General features: G+C 53.5%; 1 protein-coding gene across 2 annotated transcripts in view; it reads right to left on the bottom strand.

Annotated features, from left to right (window-relative positions):
* LRP1 (LDL receptor related protein 1) overlaps positions 1 to 21,778 on the bottom strand; it is an 84,876-nt gene that overhangs the window by 38,810 nt on the left and 24,288 nt on the right. For both annotated transcript variants that reach the window (XR_004032282.1, XM_030822396.1), the window contains exons 7-22: positions 20,235 to 20,397; positions 19,904 to 20,126; positions 18,320 to 18,509; positions 17,684 to 17,827; positions 15,965 to 16,201; positions 14,598 to 14,778; positions 13,487 to 13,709; positions 12,142 to 12,343; positions 11,677 to 11,802; positions 8,722 to 8,862; positions 8,458 to 8,583; positions 7,618 to 7,734; positions 7,140 to 7,220; positions 5,359 to 5,526; positions 1,413 to 1,595; positions 784 to 984 (exon numbers count right to left, since the gene is read on the bottom strand). Coding sequence is in view for 1 of the 2 variants with exons in the window: in XM_030822396.1 (XP_030678256.1) it covers positions 784 to 984; positions 1,413 to 1,595; positions 5,359 to 5,526; positions 7,140 to 7,220; positions 7,618 to 7,734; positions 8,458 to 8,583; positions 8,722 to 8,862; positions 11,677 to 11,802; positions 12,142 to 12,343; positions 13,487 to 13,709; positions 14,598 to 14,778; positions 15,965 to 16,201; positions 17,684 to 17,827; positions 18,320 to 18,509; positions 19,904 to 20,126; positions 20,235 to 20,397 (2,706 nt within the window). In the remaining variant the exon portion in view is untranslated. The remainder of the gene's footprint in view (positions 1 to 783; positions 985 to 1,412; positions 1,596 to 5,358; positions 5,527 to 7,139; positions 7,221 to 7,617; positions 7,735 to 8,457; positions 8,584 to 8,721; positions 8,863 to 11,676; positions 11,803 to 12,141; positions 12,344 to 13,486; positions 13,710 to 14,597; positions 14,779 to 15,964; positions 16,202 to 17,683; positions 17,828 to 18,319; positions 18,510 to 19,903; positions 20,127 to 20,234; positions 20,398 to 21,778) is intronic.

Genomic DNA, 21,778 nt, shown 5'->3' on the forward strand with positions numbered 1-21,778 from the left:
GGGACAGGGTCTCGCTCTGTCGCCCAGGCTGGAGTGTAGTGGCAGGATGTTGGCTCACTGCAACCTCTGCCTCCCAGGTTCAAGCGATTCTCCTGCCTCTGCCTCCCAAGTAGCTGGGACTACAGACATGTCCAGCTAATTTTTGTATTTTTAGTAGAGACAGGGTTTCGCCATGTTGGCCAGGCTGGTCTCAAATACCTGAGCTCAAGTGATCTGCCCGCCTCAGCCTCCCAAAGTGCTGGAATGACAGACCTGAGCCACCGCGCCTGCCCCCATGCCTTCTCACTCACTCTGCAAGTTCTGCCTGTCCTTGGGAACCCCATGCAATCCCCACATCCTCCAGGAAGCCTGCCCTGACCATCAGCACTCAACCCTGGTGCCTTTGTCTCCACAAGAGCACTCCGCATCTCTCTGTGGTATGCATGTGGGCGAGGGGTCCGAGTCTCCACAGCAGTTTAGGAACTGTACAACCTTGGCCCAGGTCTGGGGGACCACTATGGAACCCCTCTATGCCTCAGTGCTCCCATCTGTAAAACGGAGAAAACAGAGCACCTGGCCCCCAGGGATGCCTTGTGGATAAACTGCTCTAATGGCGTGGCTCGCTCAGCACAGCGCCATGGGGAGCGCCAGGTCCACACAGGCTGCTGGTGACCACTCTGGGTGCTGCTCGCCTGCCCGGCTGCCAGAGCTGCTCTCTCCTAGACTCAGGTCCCCCCAAGACTGTCCTTGGCCCAGACTCCTATCCAGCCACCCTCCCACCCTTCCCCTGGGACCAGGCCTCACCGCAGAGCTCGCCCTCGTCTGAGCCGTCGCCACAGTCGTCGTTGCCATCACACAGCTTGTCAGGGGGCAGGCAGACTGAGGTGTTGTTGGCACAGGGGTGCGAGGGTGGCCTGCAGGCCAGGGACTCGCAGTTCTCCTCATCCGAGTTATCCTCACAGTCGTTGTCGCCATCACACACCCACGCTTTGCTGATGCACCGAGCTGAGGGACAGGTGCATTATGTGGGCCCGGGCCCGGGGACTGGGGCTCCCCCTGCCCTTTCTTCCAGACCCCGTGGGCTTCTCTGATAGGGTCAGGATTGCAACGCTGTGGGGTCCACAAGGAACCCTGAGGCTTTTTGGGTCAAATTCACATAGGCAACAAACAAGGCAGGAATCTGCAGCAGGAGGTGCTGAAGCTCAACTCTGGCAAGGGCTTTGGCTCCCCAGGTCCTCTGTGAGCTCTGGCCCTTCATGCCTTCCCCCACCCATGACACACAAGCTTCCTTTGGACTGCCTTTTGCCTTGCACTGTCCCCAGCCCCACTCCATACAGCACAGTGCCATCCCCCTTGCTGCTACTCTGCTCTCAACATGGTCTCCTCCTGCCCACATTATGCTGCTCCAGATTATCTCCAACCCTCCTCTTCACCTGAGTCCTTGCAGCCAAACTTGACACTGGGATCGCAGACGTGGGTCACTCCCTCACAGCTCTTCTCGTCGCTGGAGTCCATGCAGTCAGTGTCCCCATCGCAGCGCCACCGCAGGGGGATGCATAGTCCATCCAGCCGGCACTGGAATTCATCAGTGTGGCAGCCACCAGGGGGCCTCGTGGCTGCAGAGGGACAGTGGAGGGCCTCAGGAGGGAGGGGCCTCAGGTCAGCCCTCCTCATCCCTGCGCCCTGCCACCCCGGTAAGCCCAGCCTGGGGTTATGAGCAGAGGCAGGCCTGGAGAGACTGCCAAGCTTTGCTGATACTCCTTGGAAGCACCAACTCAGTAGTAGAGTCAGGTGGTATCACACCTCCAAGGGCCCCACAATCACATCATCTAATCCCCCCATTGACACCGGAGATCTCGGCTGGAGAAGCAACTTGCTAAGGCCTGAGCCCAAATGCCCACCACCTTGGCCTCTATTTCATTCATTCATGCCACAGATGTTTACTGAGTGCCTCCTGTGTGCCAGGCGCTGTCCCGGGGCCAGCACTGAACCAGACAAAGTCCTTACCCTCATGGAGCTTAGGTTCTAATGGGGAAGAGAGACAAGACATAAGCCATAAATCTAGACTGTAATTTCAGGTATTGATAAAGCTATGGAGATAAAGCTGGGTAGAAGCTGAGAGGGATGGGGGTGATCTGTCAGGTAAGATGGTCAGGGAAGACCTCTGGGCAGAAGGCATCTGAGCAGAGGCCTGCATGAAGAGCGAGTGAGCCCAGAGGATCCCTGGAGGCACACTCCAGGCAAAGGGAACAGCCGCTGCAAAGTCTCATCTCCGAGACAGGACTACGCTGGCACTTCAGAAAACACCACACAGGCCGGGCGCGGTGGCTCACGCCTGTAATCCCAGCACTTTGGGATGCCAAGGCGGGCAGATCACGAGGTCAGGAGATCGAGACCATCCTGGCTAACATGGTGAAACCCCGTCTCTACTAAAAATACAAAAAATTAGCCAGGCGTGGTGGCAGGTACCTGTAGTCCCAGCTACTCGGGAGGCTGAGGCAGGAGAATGGTGTGAACCTGGGAGGCGGAGCTTGCAGTGAGCTGAGATCGCGCCACTGCACTCCAGCCTGGGCGACAGAGGGAGACTCCATCTCAAAAAAAAAAAAAAGAAAAAAGAAAAAAGAAAACGCCACAGCTGGAGTAGAGTGCAGGGGGCGGGGAGGGCAGGAATGCAGGTCAGAGGGGTAGGGGAGGGGGCCCTGCAGGCCGTGCAGAGGGGCTTGGCATTTGTTCCAAGGGTGCAGAGGCCAGTACAGGCTCAAGGGCAGGGCCGGGGCATGATCTGACTTATGTTGTCAGGATCACTCTGGCTGCTGTCCTGAGATCTGACTCAGGAGGCCGGGAGAGGAGCAGGAGCACTGCCTGGTGGAGCCCCACACTCATACACTCATGCTGCCACAGGCACCCTGCTCCTCCCCCTTCCCTACCCTGGGCCCAGCTGATGCTCTCATCTCATGCCGGGACTTTCAGCAGCAGTCTCTGAACTGATTTTCCTTTCTTGGGGCCCCTGAACCTCTTCTCAATCTAATCTTCCTCTAGGGCTGTGTTCCGAAATCACCTCCTACATCACAGCACCTTCCGGCTTGAAAATCCTTCAAAGGTTCCCAGTGCCTCCCAAATCAAGCCTCTCACTGATTTACACCTGCTGTCATCATCTGCCCCCTTTGAGGACAGCCTCATTCCCCACTGTCCCTGCACGAGCCTTTCCCTCTGTCTGAACGGACCCACCTGGCCCCACTGTCACCCTACGGAAGTGCTCAGTTTCACCCTCTAAGTCTTGACGACAGCATTCTCCGGACCATGCCATCCCCACTGGAAGACCCTCCCTCCTGTCCATTTACCTGCAGTCTAAACACAACTCCTCCTGAATGGTCCCAGACCATCCAGCTCATACCATAGTTAACAAATGCTACCAATAGCGACACCCTGCTCCTCCACGCCAGGCCTCGCATACCTCCGCTCATTTCATACAGGAGGATGCCCAGGCTCAGGGGAAGCAACTTGTCCAAATTTGCCCAGCTTATCTGGGAGGGGCAGGGAGCTCTTCTCACCACACCACACAGCCTCCAGGGGCCCCTTCTCAGAACCCTAAGGGATATCACCTGTGCCCCTCACCCTCCCCTTCACAGAGATGGCCCTGGAGACGCAATTACTATTTCCCGAGCTTCCTGTGGCCTTCTCTGTCCTCCCTCTCAGGGTGGGGCTCAAGGTGGGCACTCAACGCTGTCCAGTCTTCTCCTACTAGGGTGGGAATGTGCCCTAACTCTATAAGGCAGAGGCTGTAATCTAGTGGTCCACGGGTCAGATGAGGCCTGCAGGAAGAGTTTGGTCTGTAGTTTTTTTTGAACTTTTTTTTTTCTTTTGAGACAAGGTCTTATTCTGTCACCCAGGCTGGAGTGCAGTGGCGAGCTCACAGCTCACTGCAGCCTCAACCTCCTGGGCTCAAGTGATCCTCTCACCTCAGCCTTCTGAGTAACTGGGACTACAGGCATGTGCCACCATGCCCAGCTAATTTTGTTTATTTTTTGCAGAGAAAGGGGTCTCACTATGTTGCCCAGGCTGGTCTTAAACTCCTGGAAACAAGGGCTCCTCCTGCCTTGCCTCCCAAAGTGATAGGATTACAGGTGTGAGTCACCACACCCAGCCCTTTTTTTTTTTCTTTTCTTTTCTTTTTTCAAGATGGGGTCTCGCTATGTTGACCAGGTTGGTCTTGAACCCCTGGCCTCAAGTGATCCTCCCACTTCACCTCCCAAAGTGCTGGGATTATAGGCATGAGCCACCATGCCTGGCCCGCACCCAGCCTTTTAAAACTTCTAAAATCAACTGCTAGTTGGTATGGCTTAAATTGTGTTCCCTAAAAAGATATTAGTCCTATCGCATAATACCTGTGAATATGACTTTATTTGGAAATAGTGTCTTTGCAGATGGTCAACTTAAGATGAGGTCATAAGGGTGTACCTTATCCAACATGACAGGTGTCCTCACAGAAAGGGGAAATGGGGATCTGGTGACAGACATGCCCACAGGGAGGACACCATGTGAAGATGAAGGCAGAGATCGGGTCAAGCTTCGACAAGCCAAGGAGCTGCAAAGATTGCCAGCAAACCACGGAGGCTGGGGAGAGGCCTGGGACAGAATCTCCCACACGGCCTCAGAAGGAACCCACCCTGTCAACAGCTGGGTCTGGGACTTCCAGCCTCCAGAACTGTGAGACGAGCGAAACTAGTACTGTAGTGTTAAAAATTTGGTAGTTTTCACATAAAAATCTGTATATCTTCCAGAGCTAGGAAGCCAGCATTCCTTGAGAGGGCCCATCCCTCCAGAAAACTAGGCCCCCACTGCCCCCGAGGCTGGGCCCCAGAGGCCAGGGCACTGGGAGCCTTGTGGAGCCAGCCCCTCTCTCCTCTGTCTCTTCATGCTCATTCATCCCTGCCTGCAGCATCCTTTTCTCAAGCGACTATTTACCAAACACAGGCCATGTGCTGAGCGCTTTTCGTGCGTGATCTCACTAAACCCCCACATCAGCGCTGTGATGTTGGTGCTAATATTACCCCACTTTGCAGACGAAACTCACAGAGGCCCATGGAGATTAAGTAACTTGCTCAAGGCCACCCAGATAATAAGTTGCAGAGCTGGAGCTCAAACCCAAGGCCACCAACTGCAAAGCGCATGATATTAACAGTGTGTGGCAATGATTTTTCGGCAACCTCCCTCTGCCACAGGTCCGGGAGCTCCTGAAGGACAAGAGCCATGCCTAGGCTACCTCTGGCTCCCAGACGGTGGCCGACGCACCGTGGGTCTGAAAGACAGATGGATGGGCTGGGGGTCTGATGCAGGGGGCTCAATCTCATCCCTGCCCCACGGGCCCCCGGTGCCCACCCTGGTTGGTGCAGTTGGCGTGTGTCTCATCACTGTAGTCTCCGCAGTCATTGTCCCCATCGCAGGTCCAGTGCTCGGGGATGCAACGCCCGCTGTTGCACTTGAACTGGGTGCTAGAGCAGGAGTGGCTGCAGCCGGCTTCGTCACTGTTGTCCCCACAGTCATTGTCTGGCGGTGGGGGAAGAAGGGGAGAGGCAAAGAGGGAGTTGGTGGAGCAGCCTTCTCTGTGATCCCAGCCTGGGCCCCCTGCCCAGAACCCACCCTCAGCCCACCCTAACCCCCCCACTGGGAAAAGAACAAACAGAAAAGACACAGAAACTGCATAGACTGCAGCATGCACCATGACCCACGTGGTCGGGATGAGGAGGAGGAGAAGGCTCCCGGAGGGCCCCTCACTGAAGCTCAGAAAGGCTGGGTGTAGGGAACGTTAAACATTTGTTTCCCCTTTCTGGCAGGTGTGGGAACAGGGGTCTGTTTGCTTTTGGGGGAAAGGCAGGGGTTTCTCTAGTTTTGGAGGGAGAGAGGTAGGTGGGGTGCAGGCGTGGCCGGGGTGAGACAAGCTTTACAGGCCTGCCCTGAGGCTGGCACTGCTGAATACCATGCTCTGGGTGCCTGGCTTATAGGGGCCCTGCCTGTGGCTGGCAAGAGTGGGGGCCACTTCTGGACCAAGGTCGCTGAGGCTGGCTGAAGGAAGCTCCTGCTTTCTCGGCCTTGGGTGGGGGCTGCTTGACTTGACCTTCCGCATTTATGGGACATGTGGTGGAGACTGGGGTCTGGGTTATGTTCCTGCCTCTTTTCCAACTGGATTTGCTTCTCTAACTCTCTCCTCCCCCTGCATCTTGGCCTTCTTGTCACCACCTCTCTGTCATCTCCTTTCCTGAGAGGCTCCCTCTGCCCTCTCTGCTTCTTTCCTGACCACTATTTGCTTTCTCCCTCTGTTTTCTGCTCTCCCTCCTCTCTGTTGCTTTTTCTTCATATCCTAGCAGCTCTGGAGTGGGGGCCTGGAGAACCTGCAGGGGGCTGGGGCCAGCTGGGCTCTGGGTGATGGTGCATGTGCTTCTATGCACTGACCGGCAGGCTCAGGACAGGTCTGTTCGTCAGAGCCGTCCCCACAATCCTTTTCTGAAACACAGAAACCGCCGGGGCAACCATTGGCATGCGAGACACGGCAAAGGTGAGGGGCAACGTGGCGCTGACCCAACACATCCGCTCACACATCAGCTGGGACAGGAACCACTGGGGCAGCACGTCACAACACAACACAGATATAACAGAGCCCTGAGACACCACACACGGCGGTCACCTGCCGCACATTTACACATATAATAGCCCCGGTGGCTCGAGGCTGACATCACCTGGTCCATGGCTATCCGCCAGGTAGGCTTCTGAGCCTGAAGCCCAGAGCCTGAGGGGTGCACCAAGGACTCCAGGAGATGGGGGTTTGCAAGGAGAAAGGAGTCAGGCACTGGTTTCTCCTTGCTCTGCCTCTCTGGCCCATCTCACTCATCTCTCCCTGGCCTCCGAGCCCTACTAGAGGGTGGGCAGCTCAGGCCCTGCCTGGGGTAGGAACGACACTAAAAGTTGATGGTCTCCCCTTGGTCCATTGTGGCTCCCTCCTGGCATTTCTGACTTCTCCTATTTTCTCCCAGGCAATCCAGCAGGGATTCAGTGTCCTGGAGGGAGGCCCTGCTGGATTCTGAAGCCCTTTGCCTTCCCTGAAGGGCCTGGCTGTAGCCTCTAGCTGTCTTAGGAATCGGCAGGTGAAGAGAGCAAGCTCTTACCATTGTCGCATCTCCAGTTGATGTTGATACATCTGCCATTGTTGCAGGTAAACTGAGTCAGGGGGAAGCAGGTGGGATAGGCTGTGAGGAAGAAAGAGTAGCTGAGTAGGGCCTTCAAGATTACATGGCATCACAGTACTGGGCAGGTGAGTGCAGGGGCCCTCCCATAGCCAGCAGCCCTTAGCCCAGTCAGGAAGGGTGGGGAAGGCCCCACAGCAGTGCCTCGGCTGGAAACTCCACTCACTCATCCCCATGAGTCAGCAGACACAGGACCCGTGCTGAGTGCTTCTCCTGCATGGGTTTGCTGAGACACAATGCTGTGATGATGGGGCTCTCCTCTCACAGAGGCCACCGAGATTAACTTGCTCAAGGCCACCCAAGTACTGGGTTGCAGGTGCCTCCGGCACCCCCAACAGTCATGCTCTCAGGATGCCCCTCCCCCAGGCCCAGCCTGACTCCCTCTGCCCATCCCTCTTACCACACGAGGCAGACTCATCAGACCGGTCCCCACAGTCGTCATCCAGATCACACGTCCAGGAGATGGGGATGCAGCGGCCACTGGCACAGGAGAACTGGTTGGGGGGGCAGGTGCGGGCTGGGGGGAGGGATGGGTGTGAGTACTCATTGTCCTGACCCTCTTCACTGCCTCTTCTTCCCTATTATTCTCTGCCTTTGGTGTCCCTTATTTCCAAGGATCCAAAACCATTTCTCTTAGAGAATTCAAAAGCATCTCTCTGGTCTCACTGGATGCTTTACCCTTTCTCTCAACGGGTCTCTGGTATCCTCCCAGGAGGAGATCTACCCTGCCTTGTTCCTCCTCTCCAGTCTAGAGCTGTGCTGTGTCCCCTGCAAGCTCAGCCCTCGCAGTTTCCCAGGCTGGGAAGGGGATAGCAGACCCCGCTCCTGCTCAGGGCTCCATCCCCTCTGCCCTAAATTCTTTTCCTCCTTTCTTTTATTTTATTTTTAGAGACAGGTCTTGCTCCGTTGTCTAGGCTGGAGTGCAGTGGCATGACCATGGCTCACTGCAGCCTCAACCTCCCAGGCTCAAGTGATCCTCCCACCTCAGCCTCTCAAGTAGCTGGGACTAGAGGTGCACGCCACCAAGCCCGGCTGTTTTTTTTGTTTTTTTTTTTGTAGAGAGTGGGAGGTCTCACTATGTTGGCCAGGCTGGTCTTGAGCTCCTGGGCTCAAGTGATCCTCTCACCTCAGCCTCCCGAAGTGCTGAGATTGTAGGCATGAGCCACCGAACATGGCACCCTCGTCTCCCCTGCCTCCTTGACTGAGGGGTGCCTTGTGTGATCTGAGCCCCATTCCACACCTGAACAAGTGGCATTGGACTCGTCTTCACTGTTCCCACAGTCATTGTCCCCGTCGCAGAGCCAGCGGTTGGGGATGCACCGGTTGTTCTCGCACTTGAATCGGTCCGACGGGCAGGTGTGCTGATCTGAGGAGGGAATGAGTCAGGGGTCAGTGAGAAGTTGGGTGCCCCCAGCTTCCTGCCTGCTCCGGGATAGGCACTGCCAGAGCCGAGCTGCCCTGCAGGCCTGCCATCCAACAGGGTGGGGCATGGCGGGTGACTCACGGCAGAGGGCTGGGGCCTCATCACTGTTGTCCAGGCAGTCGTTGTCTCCGTCACACTTCCAGCGCTCCTGGATGCAGCGGCTGTTGGCACAGGCAAACTCGCCCGGCTGGCACTGGGGTGGAGGCACGTAGGATGGGTTCGCTGTGGGCACCACAGGATTGTGAGGGGGAAAGTCAGACCCCAGTCGTGGGACAAGTGCTAAGCCCTTTGCACCATTTTTGTTTGTTTTACTATTTTTTAATAATACAAAGTAATTTTTTCTAGTACAAAATTCTTCATGAACAAATTATCTGGATGGAAACTGCAATTCTTTCCCAAGCAACAATAGTGATGTTTACTCTACTTAATACTTGCTGTACTTCAGTGTGACCTGAGAATCAAATGGTGTCCAAGAGAGCCCATGGCCTCTATACCTCTGTCACCACCGAACAGGCTCTCACCACTCCTTCCCTGACTTCTCCATGAACTTCCCCTTGGAAGTCATCTCCGGGAACCCCAGGGCCCTGCCCCGGTCCCTGGACTTTTTATTTAGTTTCATCGGTCCCATCAGCAGGAGTGAAGACAGGCAGCAGAACCGCACAGGCTCCACCCCTCCTGTCCCCAGAACATACGCCTCACCATCACTATCTGTCTTGGCCCATTAGCAGCTAAATCACGATGTCCTTTGTCTGTGGCTTGGTAACCTCCACAAGAGCAGGCTCCTGTGTGAGCCCGGTCTCCAGACCTCACAGCTGTGCGCTTGCCTGGTCTGACTCATCTCCCATCCCTCTCTAATCTCTGAAACTTCCCATGGCCTCACGGGTGGCAATTTCCCCTCCCGTATCCCATGGACCATGGGCCTGGAGGCTGGTATGTGTCCTCCTTGCTCCTCACTGCTGTTCCCTGGACTGTTCTTCCCCTTACATCACGCTTCTATACCAACCTCTACTTCTGGGAGGCTCCCAGGCCGCGCCCTGTCATCTGTAAGGGTTTTTAGCTCCTGGCTCACCAGCACTTTCTCCAAAATCACTCCTGGTTCAATTCTTGGTGACTTCAATTTCCATGTGGATGATCCTCCCATTACCTTGGCCCCTCCCTTCCTTAACCCGCTCAGCCAACGCCCTCTCCTGACCCCAGCCACTCCCTCCTAGCTGTACACTATGGCTGCACTGACGCATTTTCACTTCCGGGATTCTATCCTAAGGAAACCATCCAGAATATGGGCAGGCATGGTGACGTGCGAAATAGCAGAGGCAGGATTACAAAACAGGCTCTGGGTCAAATTTCCTGGGTTTAAATCCTGCTCTAACTTTGGGCCTCAGTTTTTTCATCTGTAAAATTGGGATAATAAAACCACTTTTCCCACCGGGATGTTTTTAGGGGTAAACAAATAACTGCAAGGGAAATGTCTATGACAGTGCTGGGCACATAGTCCATATGCTCAACAAACGTGGGTTGTGATTATATCAAAAAACTGGAAACAACCTAAACATCCAACAGTAGAGAAACGGTTGAGTAAATTACACGAAATTTATCAAATGAAATATATTTTAGTCATTAAAAATGCTGCTTATGTACTCGTTACATACTGTCAAGTGACAAAAGCAGGAAACAGAACAGTATGTGCAGCACGATTCCATTTATGTGAAAGTAAATCATAGGGAAATGTTTGGGAGGTGGTTCCCCCAAATGGTAACAGTGGTTATCTACAGGTGGTGGAATCTGGGGTGATTTGGGCTTTCTCCTTTGTGTTTTTCTATACTGTTTACTTATTTCATTGTTTTGTTTTGTTTTTTTGAGACGATGTCTTGCTCTGTCGCCAGGCTGGAGTGCAGTGGCACAATCTCGGCTCACTGCAACCTCCGCTTCCCAGGTTCAAGCGATTCTCCTGTTTCAACCTCCCAAATAGCTGGGACTACAGGCGCGTGACACCACACCTGGCTAATTTTTGTGTTTTTAGTAGAAATGGGGTTTCACCATGTTGGCCAGGCTGGTCTCGAACTCCTGACCTCAGGTGATTCACCCGCCTCGGGCTCCCAAAGTGCTGGGATTACAGGCGTGAGCCACTGCGCCTGGCCTTACTTATTCAGTTTTACAATGAACACAACCCATTTTTATGAAAAACAAGGCTTGTTAAAATCATGCAATAATAACACAGAAAATGCTGTGACACTTGAACCAAAAAGGGCAGAAGACATTTTACAAACAGACGATTACAGCTATGTAAAAAACAATATAACCCCCCTGAGGAAAAAAGAATGGTGTTCACTTTACCACAATGCTAACAATATATGGTGCTCACTGGTGGGATTTGGGCTTTTTTCTCCTCTCTAATTTCCAACATATATATTATGTATATTTTTTAATTTTAATTTTTTTTTTTTTTTTGAGACAGAGTCTCCATCTGTTGCCTAGACTGGAGTGCAGTGGCATGATTTCGGCCCACTGCAACCTTCGCCTCCGGGCTTCAAGTGATTCTCCTGCCTCAGCCTCCCGAGTGGCTAGGATTACAGGCACCTGCCACCACGCTTGGCTAATTTTTGTATTTTTAGTAGAGATGGGGTTTTGCCTTGTTGACCAGGCTGGTCTTAAACTCCTGACCTCAAGTGATCCACCTGCCTTGGCCTCCCAAAGTAATTTCCAATATTTGGAACTATTATTATTTTACTTTAGTAATGGAGAAATACATTTAAAAGAAGTAAAGGATAATTTCCTCCTTCCATCCATAGCTGTCCATTCTTCACTCAGTTTCCCCTAATCGCCATCCCCTCACAAGTCCCTCCCAGCCTCCCATCTTCCCTAAACTCCCTCCTAGCCCCCTTTGCTCACCCCCTCCCTTGCTTCCTGTTGGCCCCCTCAGGGCCCCTCATTGCCTCCTTAATCTCTGACTGGGACCCTGTAGCCTCCCCTCCCCTCTCTGCGGCATCCTCCTGCTGGGGTCTGCTTCCCACTCCCACCCAGCCAGGCCCCTCATACCCAAGCAAGTGACGCCATCTGCGTCCAACACCTGGTCCTCAGCACAGGCGCACTGGCGGCTCCCAGGGGTGGCCAAGCACAGGCTGCTGCAGCCGCCATTGTTCACCCGGCATTTGTTGGTGCCAACTGTGGGGAAGGGCCATGGGGAAAGGCAAGGGGAGGAAGAGGTCAGGAGAGGTCAGAGAAAGAATAGGGGAGGAGACACATTAAGATGTGGGGACAGAAAGAGGAAATATGGAGAGGAAGAAGATCATGTTGAAGAACAGGAGACACAGACATGGGGCAGGAAGGGAAATGGGGAACAGAGAATCAGATTGTGTTGGGGGAGTTCTCTTCTCAGGATCCTCAAAAGTCAGAGCCTAGGATCCCTGGGAAGTGCCTTCACTCCCAGGGAAGTCTCAAATCAATGCCTAGGTCCCACCACCCCTTCCAGGTCCCATGCTGCCCCCAGCCCCAAGGAGGTACCTTGCTGCTGCTGGGCATCATACATTCGGATCTCAAAGATGGGGGGCCGCTCACTGCGCAGAAGGGTCACAGTGGGGGGTGTGCCTCCTACACCCCGTTCCAAGCGGTAGACACTGCCACTCCGATACTCAGTCCAGAAGAGGTAGTTGCCATGGTGACACAGGCCAAAGGCATGGTTCAGCTCAGGACCTTCATACACAATCTAGGGATGGAGAGGATATTACTAAGGGGTTGGAAGAAAATTGAGGGAGGCCTGTGGGATCACTGTTTTGTACATTCATTTGTCTATGTCCTGGGCATGGGTTTTGCTTTGTTTCCCCCATTAGCCTGGGAGCCCCTGAGGGTGATAGTTTTGCACACAGTGGGATGGTAGATCCTGAAGCCAGCAGATGATCGAGTGATCCAGCAAGGATGCTGATGGTGAGGTTGTCCATATGGTCCTCTCCTGGGCTCATTCATATTCATTCATAGTCCCCAAATACACACACACACACACACACACACAAATGAGCAGACAGGCAGTATTCATCCATTCATTTCTTCAACATTTACCAGGATCTGTTAGGGGCTGAGCTGTAGTAGGTAGTAAGAGGTGAAAACGACACGGTCTCTGCCCTTGAGCTGCCCACTGTCTCATGTAGGGCACATACGGGTGATCCAGAGTGAAGAGGGGTCTGGAGATGACACCCTAGGGGAGGTGGCCCCTGAGCAGTCTGCCAGGGGAAGAGGAGCTGGGGTGAATATTCCATGTGGAATGAACTTCGTGAGTAATGGCACAGAGGGCAGATGCTCTGTGACGTGTGCTGGGAGGAGCAAGCTGTCTAGTGCTGCTTGTTCAAAGAGTGTTGGGATGAAGGAAGTGGGGAGAAAAGAGACCAGAGAGGGGGTCAGGGGCCATATCATGAAGGGCCCTTATACACTAGAACACGTACATGACTCATGAAGCACATGACAATCCAAATGACCAAGTGTAGAGATATGCCGTCCCTAGGCCCTCACACTTGCAGAGAGTGCAGACACACACCAAGGCATGCCGTGTATTTACGCACACACATGAGGAGGCGCACATGATGTGTATGCAGAGACCAGCACATGGACAGTCAACTTCACAGACAACACGAATAGACACAAAGAGACACAAATGGAGGCAATCCTCAAATAACGCAATACATAAGATATGCAAGCACACAGATGTACACATCTATAGATGCACAGAAAAACATACATGAGGCACATAGGCCTGGACACACACAGATACCCACATACTCACACACAACCTCATCCACGCCCAAGCATGGTCTAGCAACACACACAGACTCCCGCACACAGGCACATGCCTGCCCACCTTCCGGTCTGTGCCATTGAGCAGTATCGTCTCGATGCGGTCGTAGAAGGCATCCACCCAGTAGAGGCGCCCAGCCGGGATGTCCAGGCTTAGCCCATTGGGCCAAAGCACTGTCTTGGAGGTGACAAAGATGTCTCGATGTGAGCCGTCCATCCAGGCCCTCTCCAGCCGCCCACGCCGACTGTCCTTGGGGTCCTCCTCCCAGTCTGTCCAGTACATCCACCTGTGGGCAGCGACTGGTCAGCATCACGTGGGCACCCCCTGCCATCAGCAGCCTCCCCTGTGATCCCAATCCATGAGTACTGTCCCAGAGCTCCTCACAGGGGTCTCCTGTCCTGCTCATCACTGGATCACACATTTCATTCATTCACTCCATTCAACAAATATTTGTTGAGTGCCTGTAAGTTGGGCACAGTTTTGGCATTCATGGATGCAGAGGAGACCAAGGCAGCCAAGGTCCCTGCTCCCACGGAGCTCCCATCCCACAAGAAACAGGTCAATCAAGGTTACATGGAGAGCAATAAAGGCCAGGAGGGAAATAAAGCAGGGTGATGGGGTGGAGAGTGACCGGGCAGCAGGTGGGGGTGTCAGGAGAGTGGTGGAGAAGGCCACCATGAGAAGGTGGCATGAGTGAGACTTGATGTAGAGAAGAAGCCAGTCCTGCAAATATCTGGGAGTTCCAGGCTGAGGAACTCCAAGAGCAAAAGCCCTGAGGCAGGAGGAGCTGGGGTGCTTGTTTGAGAAACAGACAGCAGGCAGTGGGGACAGAACTTCAAGTGTGGGAAGCGAGATGCAGATGAGGTCAGACAAGGGCCAGGAAGACACTGTGGGTCTTTGCAGGCCTGACAAGAACGTGGGCCTCATTCTCAGGATAAGGGGAGCTGGTGGAAGGCCCTGAACTGGGAGTGACAGGATCAGATTTCTTCTATGTTTAAGGAATCACTCCCATTTCCCTGAAGACAGGGACTCCTTCTCCTCTTGCAGACTCTCATTCCTGCTAAAGTATCCCGCCTCAGCTGCCTTCCCCTGCTTCCCTGTCCATTTCATCCTCCAGTTATCTGAAGCCCACACACTCCCGGCTCCTCCCACCCCAAGGCCTGGGAGGACTCACCCATTGAGTGGATCCACCACAATAGCCCTGGGGTGTGTCATTTTGCCCTCGATTAAAGTCTTGCGGGTCTGAGCAGCTTTCTCCAGCCTGGCCACGCTGATTGTCTTTTTGGGCCCATCGTCCGTCCAGTACAGATTGTCTCCCATCCAGTCCACGGCCACACCCTCCACATTGTGGATGCCTGTTGGGGAAAGAGGGACCGGTGATGAACAGCTTCAAAGGAAGTTCAAAGCTGCCTGCCTCTGGCCCTCCCGGACTCAAGTACCTTTGAGCAGTCTGGGCTACAGAGGGGTGCAGGGACCCTCTGGGGCCCTAGACAGATGGGTGGGGGTAGGGACAGGAGGCTGGAAAAGGAATAGGGAAGGCCCTGTGTGCTGCCATTTGTATTGGGGCTAGCTTCTCAAAATCACGCATGGCAGACAGTAAACTACATGGCTGATGTGGGCTCTTGCGTGAGGGCATCTGGCCCATGCCTGAGTGGAGAGCTGAAACAATGGGCATGTGGCTCTGGGCACAAGTGTGACATCATATCCTAGGCCTAAAAATCCTGAACTAACAAAATGAATGAATTAGGAAGTGATTTTTCACTTAGCCAAAGGCTTCACCCCAAGTGTCCTTTAAATAGCAGTTCCCTTGATATAGGGATCCCCAATCTTTTCCTGATGAGTTACTTTTGATTTCCCCAAAGTCTTGTGATATGATTGCTGACTGTTGTTTTTCTTTGAACTGCAGTGTGGATGGGGTGCAGGGCAAAGGTTATAACTGGCATCTGCCAGATTGATTGGGAGGCAGCCTGATCCTGGGGCCCAAGTGCAGATTTGGGGCAGAACTCGTACAGCTCAGAATCCTTCACATAGACATTAAAAAGACAATGCACTGTGAACCTGCCCAAGCAGCTCAGAGGGAAGACCTGGATGCAATTCACAAAACACAATTTTCTCAGGACACATGAGCATGCAGTTTTTGGTGACTGCAAGGTCAGCTGCACAGACCCTGTGTGCGCACATACGTGTGGGTGTGTCCTGTTTTGATCTGGCAGGACTGTCTCCAATTCAAGACCTCAGTTGTCTCCTGGCTGTCTGCTGTGTGCAGCTCCAGGGCTCTGAGCCAATGCAGAGAGACCCTGAGTTTTCCCAAGGGCTGGCAAGGACGGCCCATGCTGCCTAACCCATCCATCCTCCTGCCTCTTCGGCTCAGCCAAGAAGGGGGTCACATAGGGGTCAATCTGTCTATCCCCTCATCTCCATGCCAACCAGTGCAGCCAGCCGGTCAGCAGGGGACCATCCTGCTGAGAGGGCACCGAGAAACAGATGCCTGGGCCCCAGCCCCCTTCCATCCCCATGGGCCACATCCCTAGGAGCCAGTACCGTCCTTCAGGATGGTCTCCCGCTCAGTGCCATCAATCTTCTGGCGGCCAATGAGGTAGCTGGTGGTGTCGGCAAAGTAGATGAAGCCGGTCTCAGCGTGGAAGTCCAGGGCTCGGGGGTTCATGAGGTTTTCAATGGGGATCATGTGCTCGTCTGGGACCTTGGCCCCCATATCCATGCCCCGGATGATGCCTGGCCGGCCCTTGCCATACACGAGGAACAGCTCGTGCTCCGGCTCTAGAGCAGGCACAAGCCAGGGTACAGTCAGACACACACACGACTATCATCCCCACCCAGGGGCTGCGGCCAAGGGGCTGCAATGCCCCAGCTGTGATGGGTCAGGAGACGTTAGGGATGCGAGGCTCTGGGTCAGATGGACTGACCACACACACACTAACATACAGGACGCTGGGTCCTGGCCGCAATACCCCAGGGGCTGACCTCTGCACTCCAACGGTAGGAAATGAGGGAAGAATAGCAGGTTTTCAGCTAAGTGCCCTCTGATCAGTCATGAAATCAGTGGCATAAAAGGAGTACCTTCAAAATACGTTGGAGTCACATCACTGTTTACCACTTCCTCTGCTGCCACCCTAGTGTAAACCACGTCACTTCTTGCCCACTACACTGAAACAGTCTTCTGGCTACTTCCCTACTGCCCATCCCCCACCCAGCAGCAGCGTGACTTTTATACAAATGTGAATCCAATCATGTCACTTCCATTCTCAAAAGTCACTATGAACTTCCCATCCCAGATATAATAAAATCCAACCCCTGCCTCCTTCTCTGTCCTCACACCACTCAGCCCCGCTGGCCTTCGTGCTGTTCCTCTGGCTTGCCACACTCACGCTGGCCTCGGGGCCTTTGCACTGTTGATTCCCTCTGCCGGACACGCTCCTCCCTCAGGGAGTTACATGGTTGCCCTCTTCATTTCACAGAGAGCTTGGCTCAAACACCACATCCTCAGAGAGGCCCTTGCTGTCCTCATTAACTCTGTTCTCTGCTTTATTTATTCATTTATTTTTAATTTTTTGAGACAAAGTCTCACTCTGTCACCCAGGCTGGAGTGTGGTAGTGCCATCTCAGCTCACGCAACCTCGACCTCCCAGGTTCAAGCGATTCTCCTGCCTCAGCCTCCCCAATAGCTGGGATTATAGGCATGCACCATCACACCCAGCTAATTTTTGTATTTTCAGTAGAGACGGGGTTTCATCATGTTGGCCAGCCTGGTCTGGAACGCCTCACCTCAAGTGATCTGCCTGCCTCGGCCTCCCAAAGTGCTGAGATTATAGACATAAGCCACTATGCCTGACTATTCTCTGTTTTATTTTCTTCATAACCACTTATTACCACCTAAAGTTACATTTATTTGTTTCCCCAACTAGACTATAAGCTCCATGAGGCCAGGGACAACATCTGTCTCGTTCACTGCTTAATCCTGATGACCAGAACAGTGCCAAACATGTAGTGAGTGCTCACTGCTCACTAGACACTTGCTGAATGAATCAGTTTAGTTTTCTGCAGAGTCCGGTGGGCGAGTGAGAAAAGCACTTTTTTCGAATGTAGATTCAAGTCCCATCACTGCCCTCACTAGCAGGTACACTCTGGGACACTTCCTTCATCTCCCTGCACGTCAGACAGGGGCAGCCGGGCTGTGGGGGACACCTGAGGAACCCTCCTGCCGCCTCCCGATGGGCACACACCCCCTTCCCTGTCACTCACTCTTGCATGACTTCCCGTCACTGCCCAGGCTGAAGCCGGAGCGGCAGCGGCAGGTCCGCGCCTTGTGGCTGTTGGCCAGCAGGCAGATGTCAGAGCAGCCACCCGGCTTCCCATACTGGTCGTTTTCACAGGCATGGCTCCTCACTGGGGGCAGGGTGAAGAGCTGTCAGGACCCCTCAGAGCCCCTGTGCCAGGCCTTGAGAAGGCTTCCTGAATCTGACCACACCCCTTGCTGCTGTGGTCTTTGTGCTTGCTATCCCATTTTAGGATTTGGAAGCCACAGGGGTGGAAACCCTCTGCCCCCCAACAACCCAGCCTTCAGACTCTTGGGTGGGGACTTCAGTAGTCAGGGGAGAGAGTTCCAGGGTTGCCCATGGCCAGGTGCTCCTGCTCCAGACTGGCAAGGGGAATGGGAGGGACAGAGTGGGATCTGAAGGCTGAGTGGGTGGATGGGGGCTGGCAGGGGAAGCTGGGGGGCCAGGGCAGATAGCACGAGTGGCTGGCTAGGAGAATCGGTCATGACATGAAAGAAGCCAGGGTCCCCACAGGAGGGCCCATAGAGGGGCTGTGATCCCAAGGTCCCAGAACCATCATGGGGTAAAGCCAGCTTTGGAGGGGCCATGGAGCCCTGCTCACCTCGGGGCTGACGCCTCTGGTGGTAGATGTGGAGGGCACCACCCTTGTCCACCCGGGTGACAACCTGGTACTCGGTGCTGTTAAAGCGGTTCACACGGATCACACTCGTCTTCTGCTGGGCATTGGCATTGTCCGAGTTGGTGGCATAGAGATAATTCTCAAACACGGTCAGGCCATACAGGTGCTCGATCTGAGACAGGCAGGCAAGAATGGACAGCATGAGATGACAGGGGTTCCTCCCTCTGCCCTGGAGATCCCCTCAGCTTCCTCCAGACTTCATGACCTGCATTCCCCAATTCATCCTGTAGTTTTTTTATTTTTATTTATTTATTTTGAGACAGGACCTCACTCTGTCACCCAGGCTGAAGTGCAGTGGCACGATCACGGCTCACTGCAGCCTCCACCTCCTGGGCTTAAGCGATCCTCCTGCTTCAGCCTCCTGAGTAGTTGGGACTACAGGCACATACCAACACACCTGGCTAATTAAAAAAAATTTTTGTGTAGAGATGGGGTTTCCCTATGTTGCTCAGGCTGGTCTCGACCTCCGAGGCTCAAGCAATTCTCCTGCCTCAGCCTCCCAAAGTGCTGGGATTACAGGTGTGGGCTACCGTGCCTGGCCCCACCATTTTTTAACTCAATGCTTTACTCCTGTCTCCTCTGGCTGGATTAACCTATTCTGAAGATTTTTGCTTACCAAGATCCCACTCATCCTCTACAGAGCATGTCTTTAAAGAATTTATGGGATCTTCTAACCAGAGATGTTTTCTCCTTCTATACATCCTCCGTGACACTGCTATCTATCCATGTCTGGCACGGTGATTTGTGGACTTATCTCACCCACTCTACTCAGACCCCTTGAGGGCAGAAACCCTGTCCTTCACAGAATTAGGCACTCGGTAGACACTTTAGTGATTTTAGACTGAATTAGAGTTGGGCTCTAAACTCTGTCCACAGAGGACATTCTTAGTCTGTTATGAGGGCTAAGAGGACACACTTGCCCCAAGCAAGCCCTGTAACACCCCTGACTACCCACATAGCTTATCTGCAGTGACCAACTGTCCTAGTTTGCCTAAGACAAAGGTAAGGGTTTGCTGGCTTACCAGACTTTCAGGGCTAAAACTGGGACAGTCCTAGGCAAACTGGGCTGGTTGCTCACCCTAATTATCCCACAATGGAGATGCCACCTCCGAGCCAGCAAGGCTTCTAGACCAAGTTCCAGTGCTACCATCCGGCTTTGTAAACACAGGCAAGTCACCTAACCTCTTTGATCCTGCTTTTTCATCTGCTGAAAGGGAACTGAACCACCGCCCTGTTCATCAACTAGGGGTTATTATAAGGGTCAAATGAGAAAAAGGAAGTAAACAGAAGTGGTGTCTCTAAAATGACTGTTCCCATCACAGTGGAACCCGTATCTTGTCCTTTCTCTGTAGTATTCACGCCCACCCCACTCCCACTAGAGGCCTGGGGCATCCACCCTCTTTACCAGGAGCATCAGAGAACGGTTCCCCTACAGAGGCTTCCCCCCTCACCAGAAGGCCCTGAATCATGGTTCCCCCACAAAACCTCAGACAGTAACTCCCTCACCAGGATGCCCTGGATGATGGTCTGGCGGCCCTTGCCCTCATAGTCCACCACTTCAATATAGTCCAGGTAGGCATCTGCCCAGTAGACAAGGCGGCTGACCAGGTCCAGCGTGATACCGTGAGGAAACACAATCTTGCTGTCGACGAGCTTGGTGCGGTTCTGCCCATCCATGTCACAGCGTTCCACCTTTGGGATCTGCCCATAGTCAGTGAAAAACACCTTCCTGTGGGAAGATGCATGTTAAATGGGGTCTGGACATTGGGCACCCTCCTTTCCACTGTGGCCTCAGCCTCCCACCTTCCAGGGCCAGAACCCCGCCTGCCACTCTCACCCCATGGCAGGGTCCAGGGCAATGCCCTTGGGGTTGTAGAGTTCCAGGTCTAGCAATGTGACACATGTGTCCCCATTTCTGTTGCAGACAAAGATCCTATCATCGATGTCATCCACGAAGTAGAAGTTGCCTGTCAGCCAGTCGATGGCCATCTGTTCCACGTCTGGAGAGTATGAATGAAAAAGCCATGGGGTGGGGTAGGCCCTCTTGCAGAGATGCCCACCCTTTGCTGGTGAGAACCCACACCTGGAAGCCCACCTTCTCTGGATGCCCTCCCACTTAACACCCCCATGCTGAGCTCAGAGTGGATATACAGGAGGCCTTGCGTAAATGCTGGCTGGCCGGTTGACTGACAGACTTCCCAATTCTAGCCCGTCCTTGAAAAGGGGCCATCTTCTTGGGGCACCTAAAGGTAGAGAGCACAGGTCCACTAGCTCAGTCCAGTTTTTTTTTTTTTTGTTTTTTTTTTTTTTTACTTTGCTTTTACTTGGGATAAGAGCACTCAGGCTACCAAAACATTACACATCTTTGCTTTTCACTGGACTTTTATCTACCTTCTACAGTAAATCTAGTTATCTCATGCTAACCAGAAGCACTGACTGGAAGCTGGACATATGGTATAAATTTTTAGCAGGATACACGCTAATAAACCCAGTTTGGGAGAAAAGTATTTCAAAATATGAACTCTACAGAGATGCAAAAGGGAAGATCCATGGGGGCAAAAGGTTGGGCACCAGTGACATGGGCCAAACTTCCTCTACTCAGCCCCAGTCCCCTGTTCCTGCAATGTCCTTATTGCTCAATGTCCTCATGTCCTGGGGAGGGTCAGAAGAGGTGGGGAATAAGTCATAGGGCTGGAGGAGAGAGAGTCTAGGAGGAGGGCCATGAAAGAATCCTCAGGGTAAACTGAGGCATGGCTCAGAAAGAGATGGGGCTTAAGGAGGATGGGAGTGGGGGAAGGAGATGGAGCCCAGCTGCCTAGACTCAGTTTCAGGCACGGTTCTGGAGGAGATGGAAGAGGCCAAGAAGGGCCAAAGGAAAGAGAGGCAGGGCAAGGGTGGCCGGAAGTCAAGGAGACAGGAAGTCTGGGGACAGGGACGCACGCTAGCCTCCTCTGGGCTCCTCGTCTCCAGGACCACTGGCTTCCTTCCATCTACTCACTGCCCCCTTCAACTATCACCATCAGATGGTGCCTCTTGCAAACTGGGAAACTCCTAAGGCAGTGACTTTCTGGGACCCCTGCCTGGAACTCCATCTCCACCAGTTTCCCCAACAGGTAAAGAAATCTTTGGGCTACCTGCTTTGGGCTGAAACTCATCCTCCATTAGCCACACTCAACCCAGTAGGGATTCTTCCACCCCCACACAGCTACAGGTATAATGACTTGCTGTTCTGCTCAACCCCTCCCTAATTCCCCCTCCTCCCCACAGGGATTCAGGGGCTGCTCCCTAACAGTGGGTGGGGATGGGGTGGGGGCAACAAGAACAGAAACGCAGCTCTCAAGGAACTTGGCTGGGCCCTGACACTGACTCAGAGTCACAGGA

Source organism: Nomascus leucogenys, chromosome 11 (assembly GCF_006542625.1).
Source record: "Nomascus leucogenys isolate Asia chromosome 11, Asia_NLE_v1, whole genome shotgun sequence".
Taxonomy (NCBI): domain Eukaryota; kingdom Metazoa; phylum Chordata; class Mammalia; order Primates; family Hylobatidae; genus Nomascus; species Nomascus leucogenys.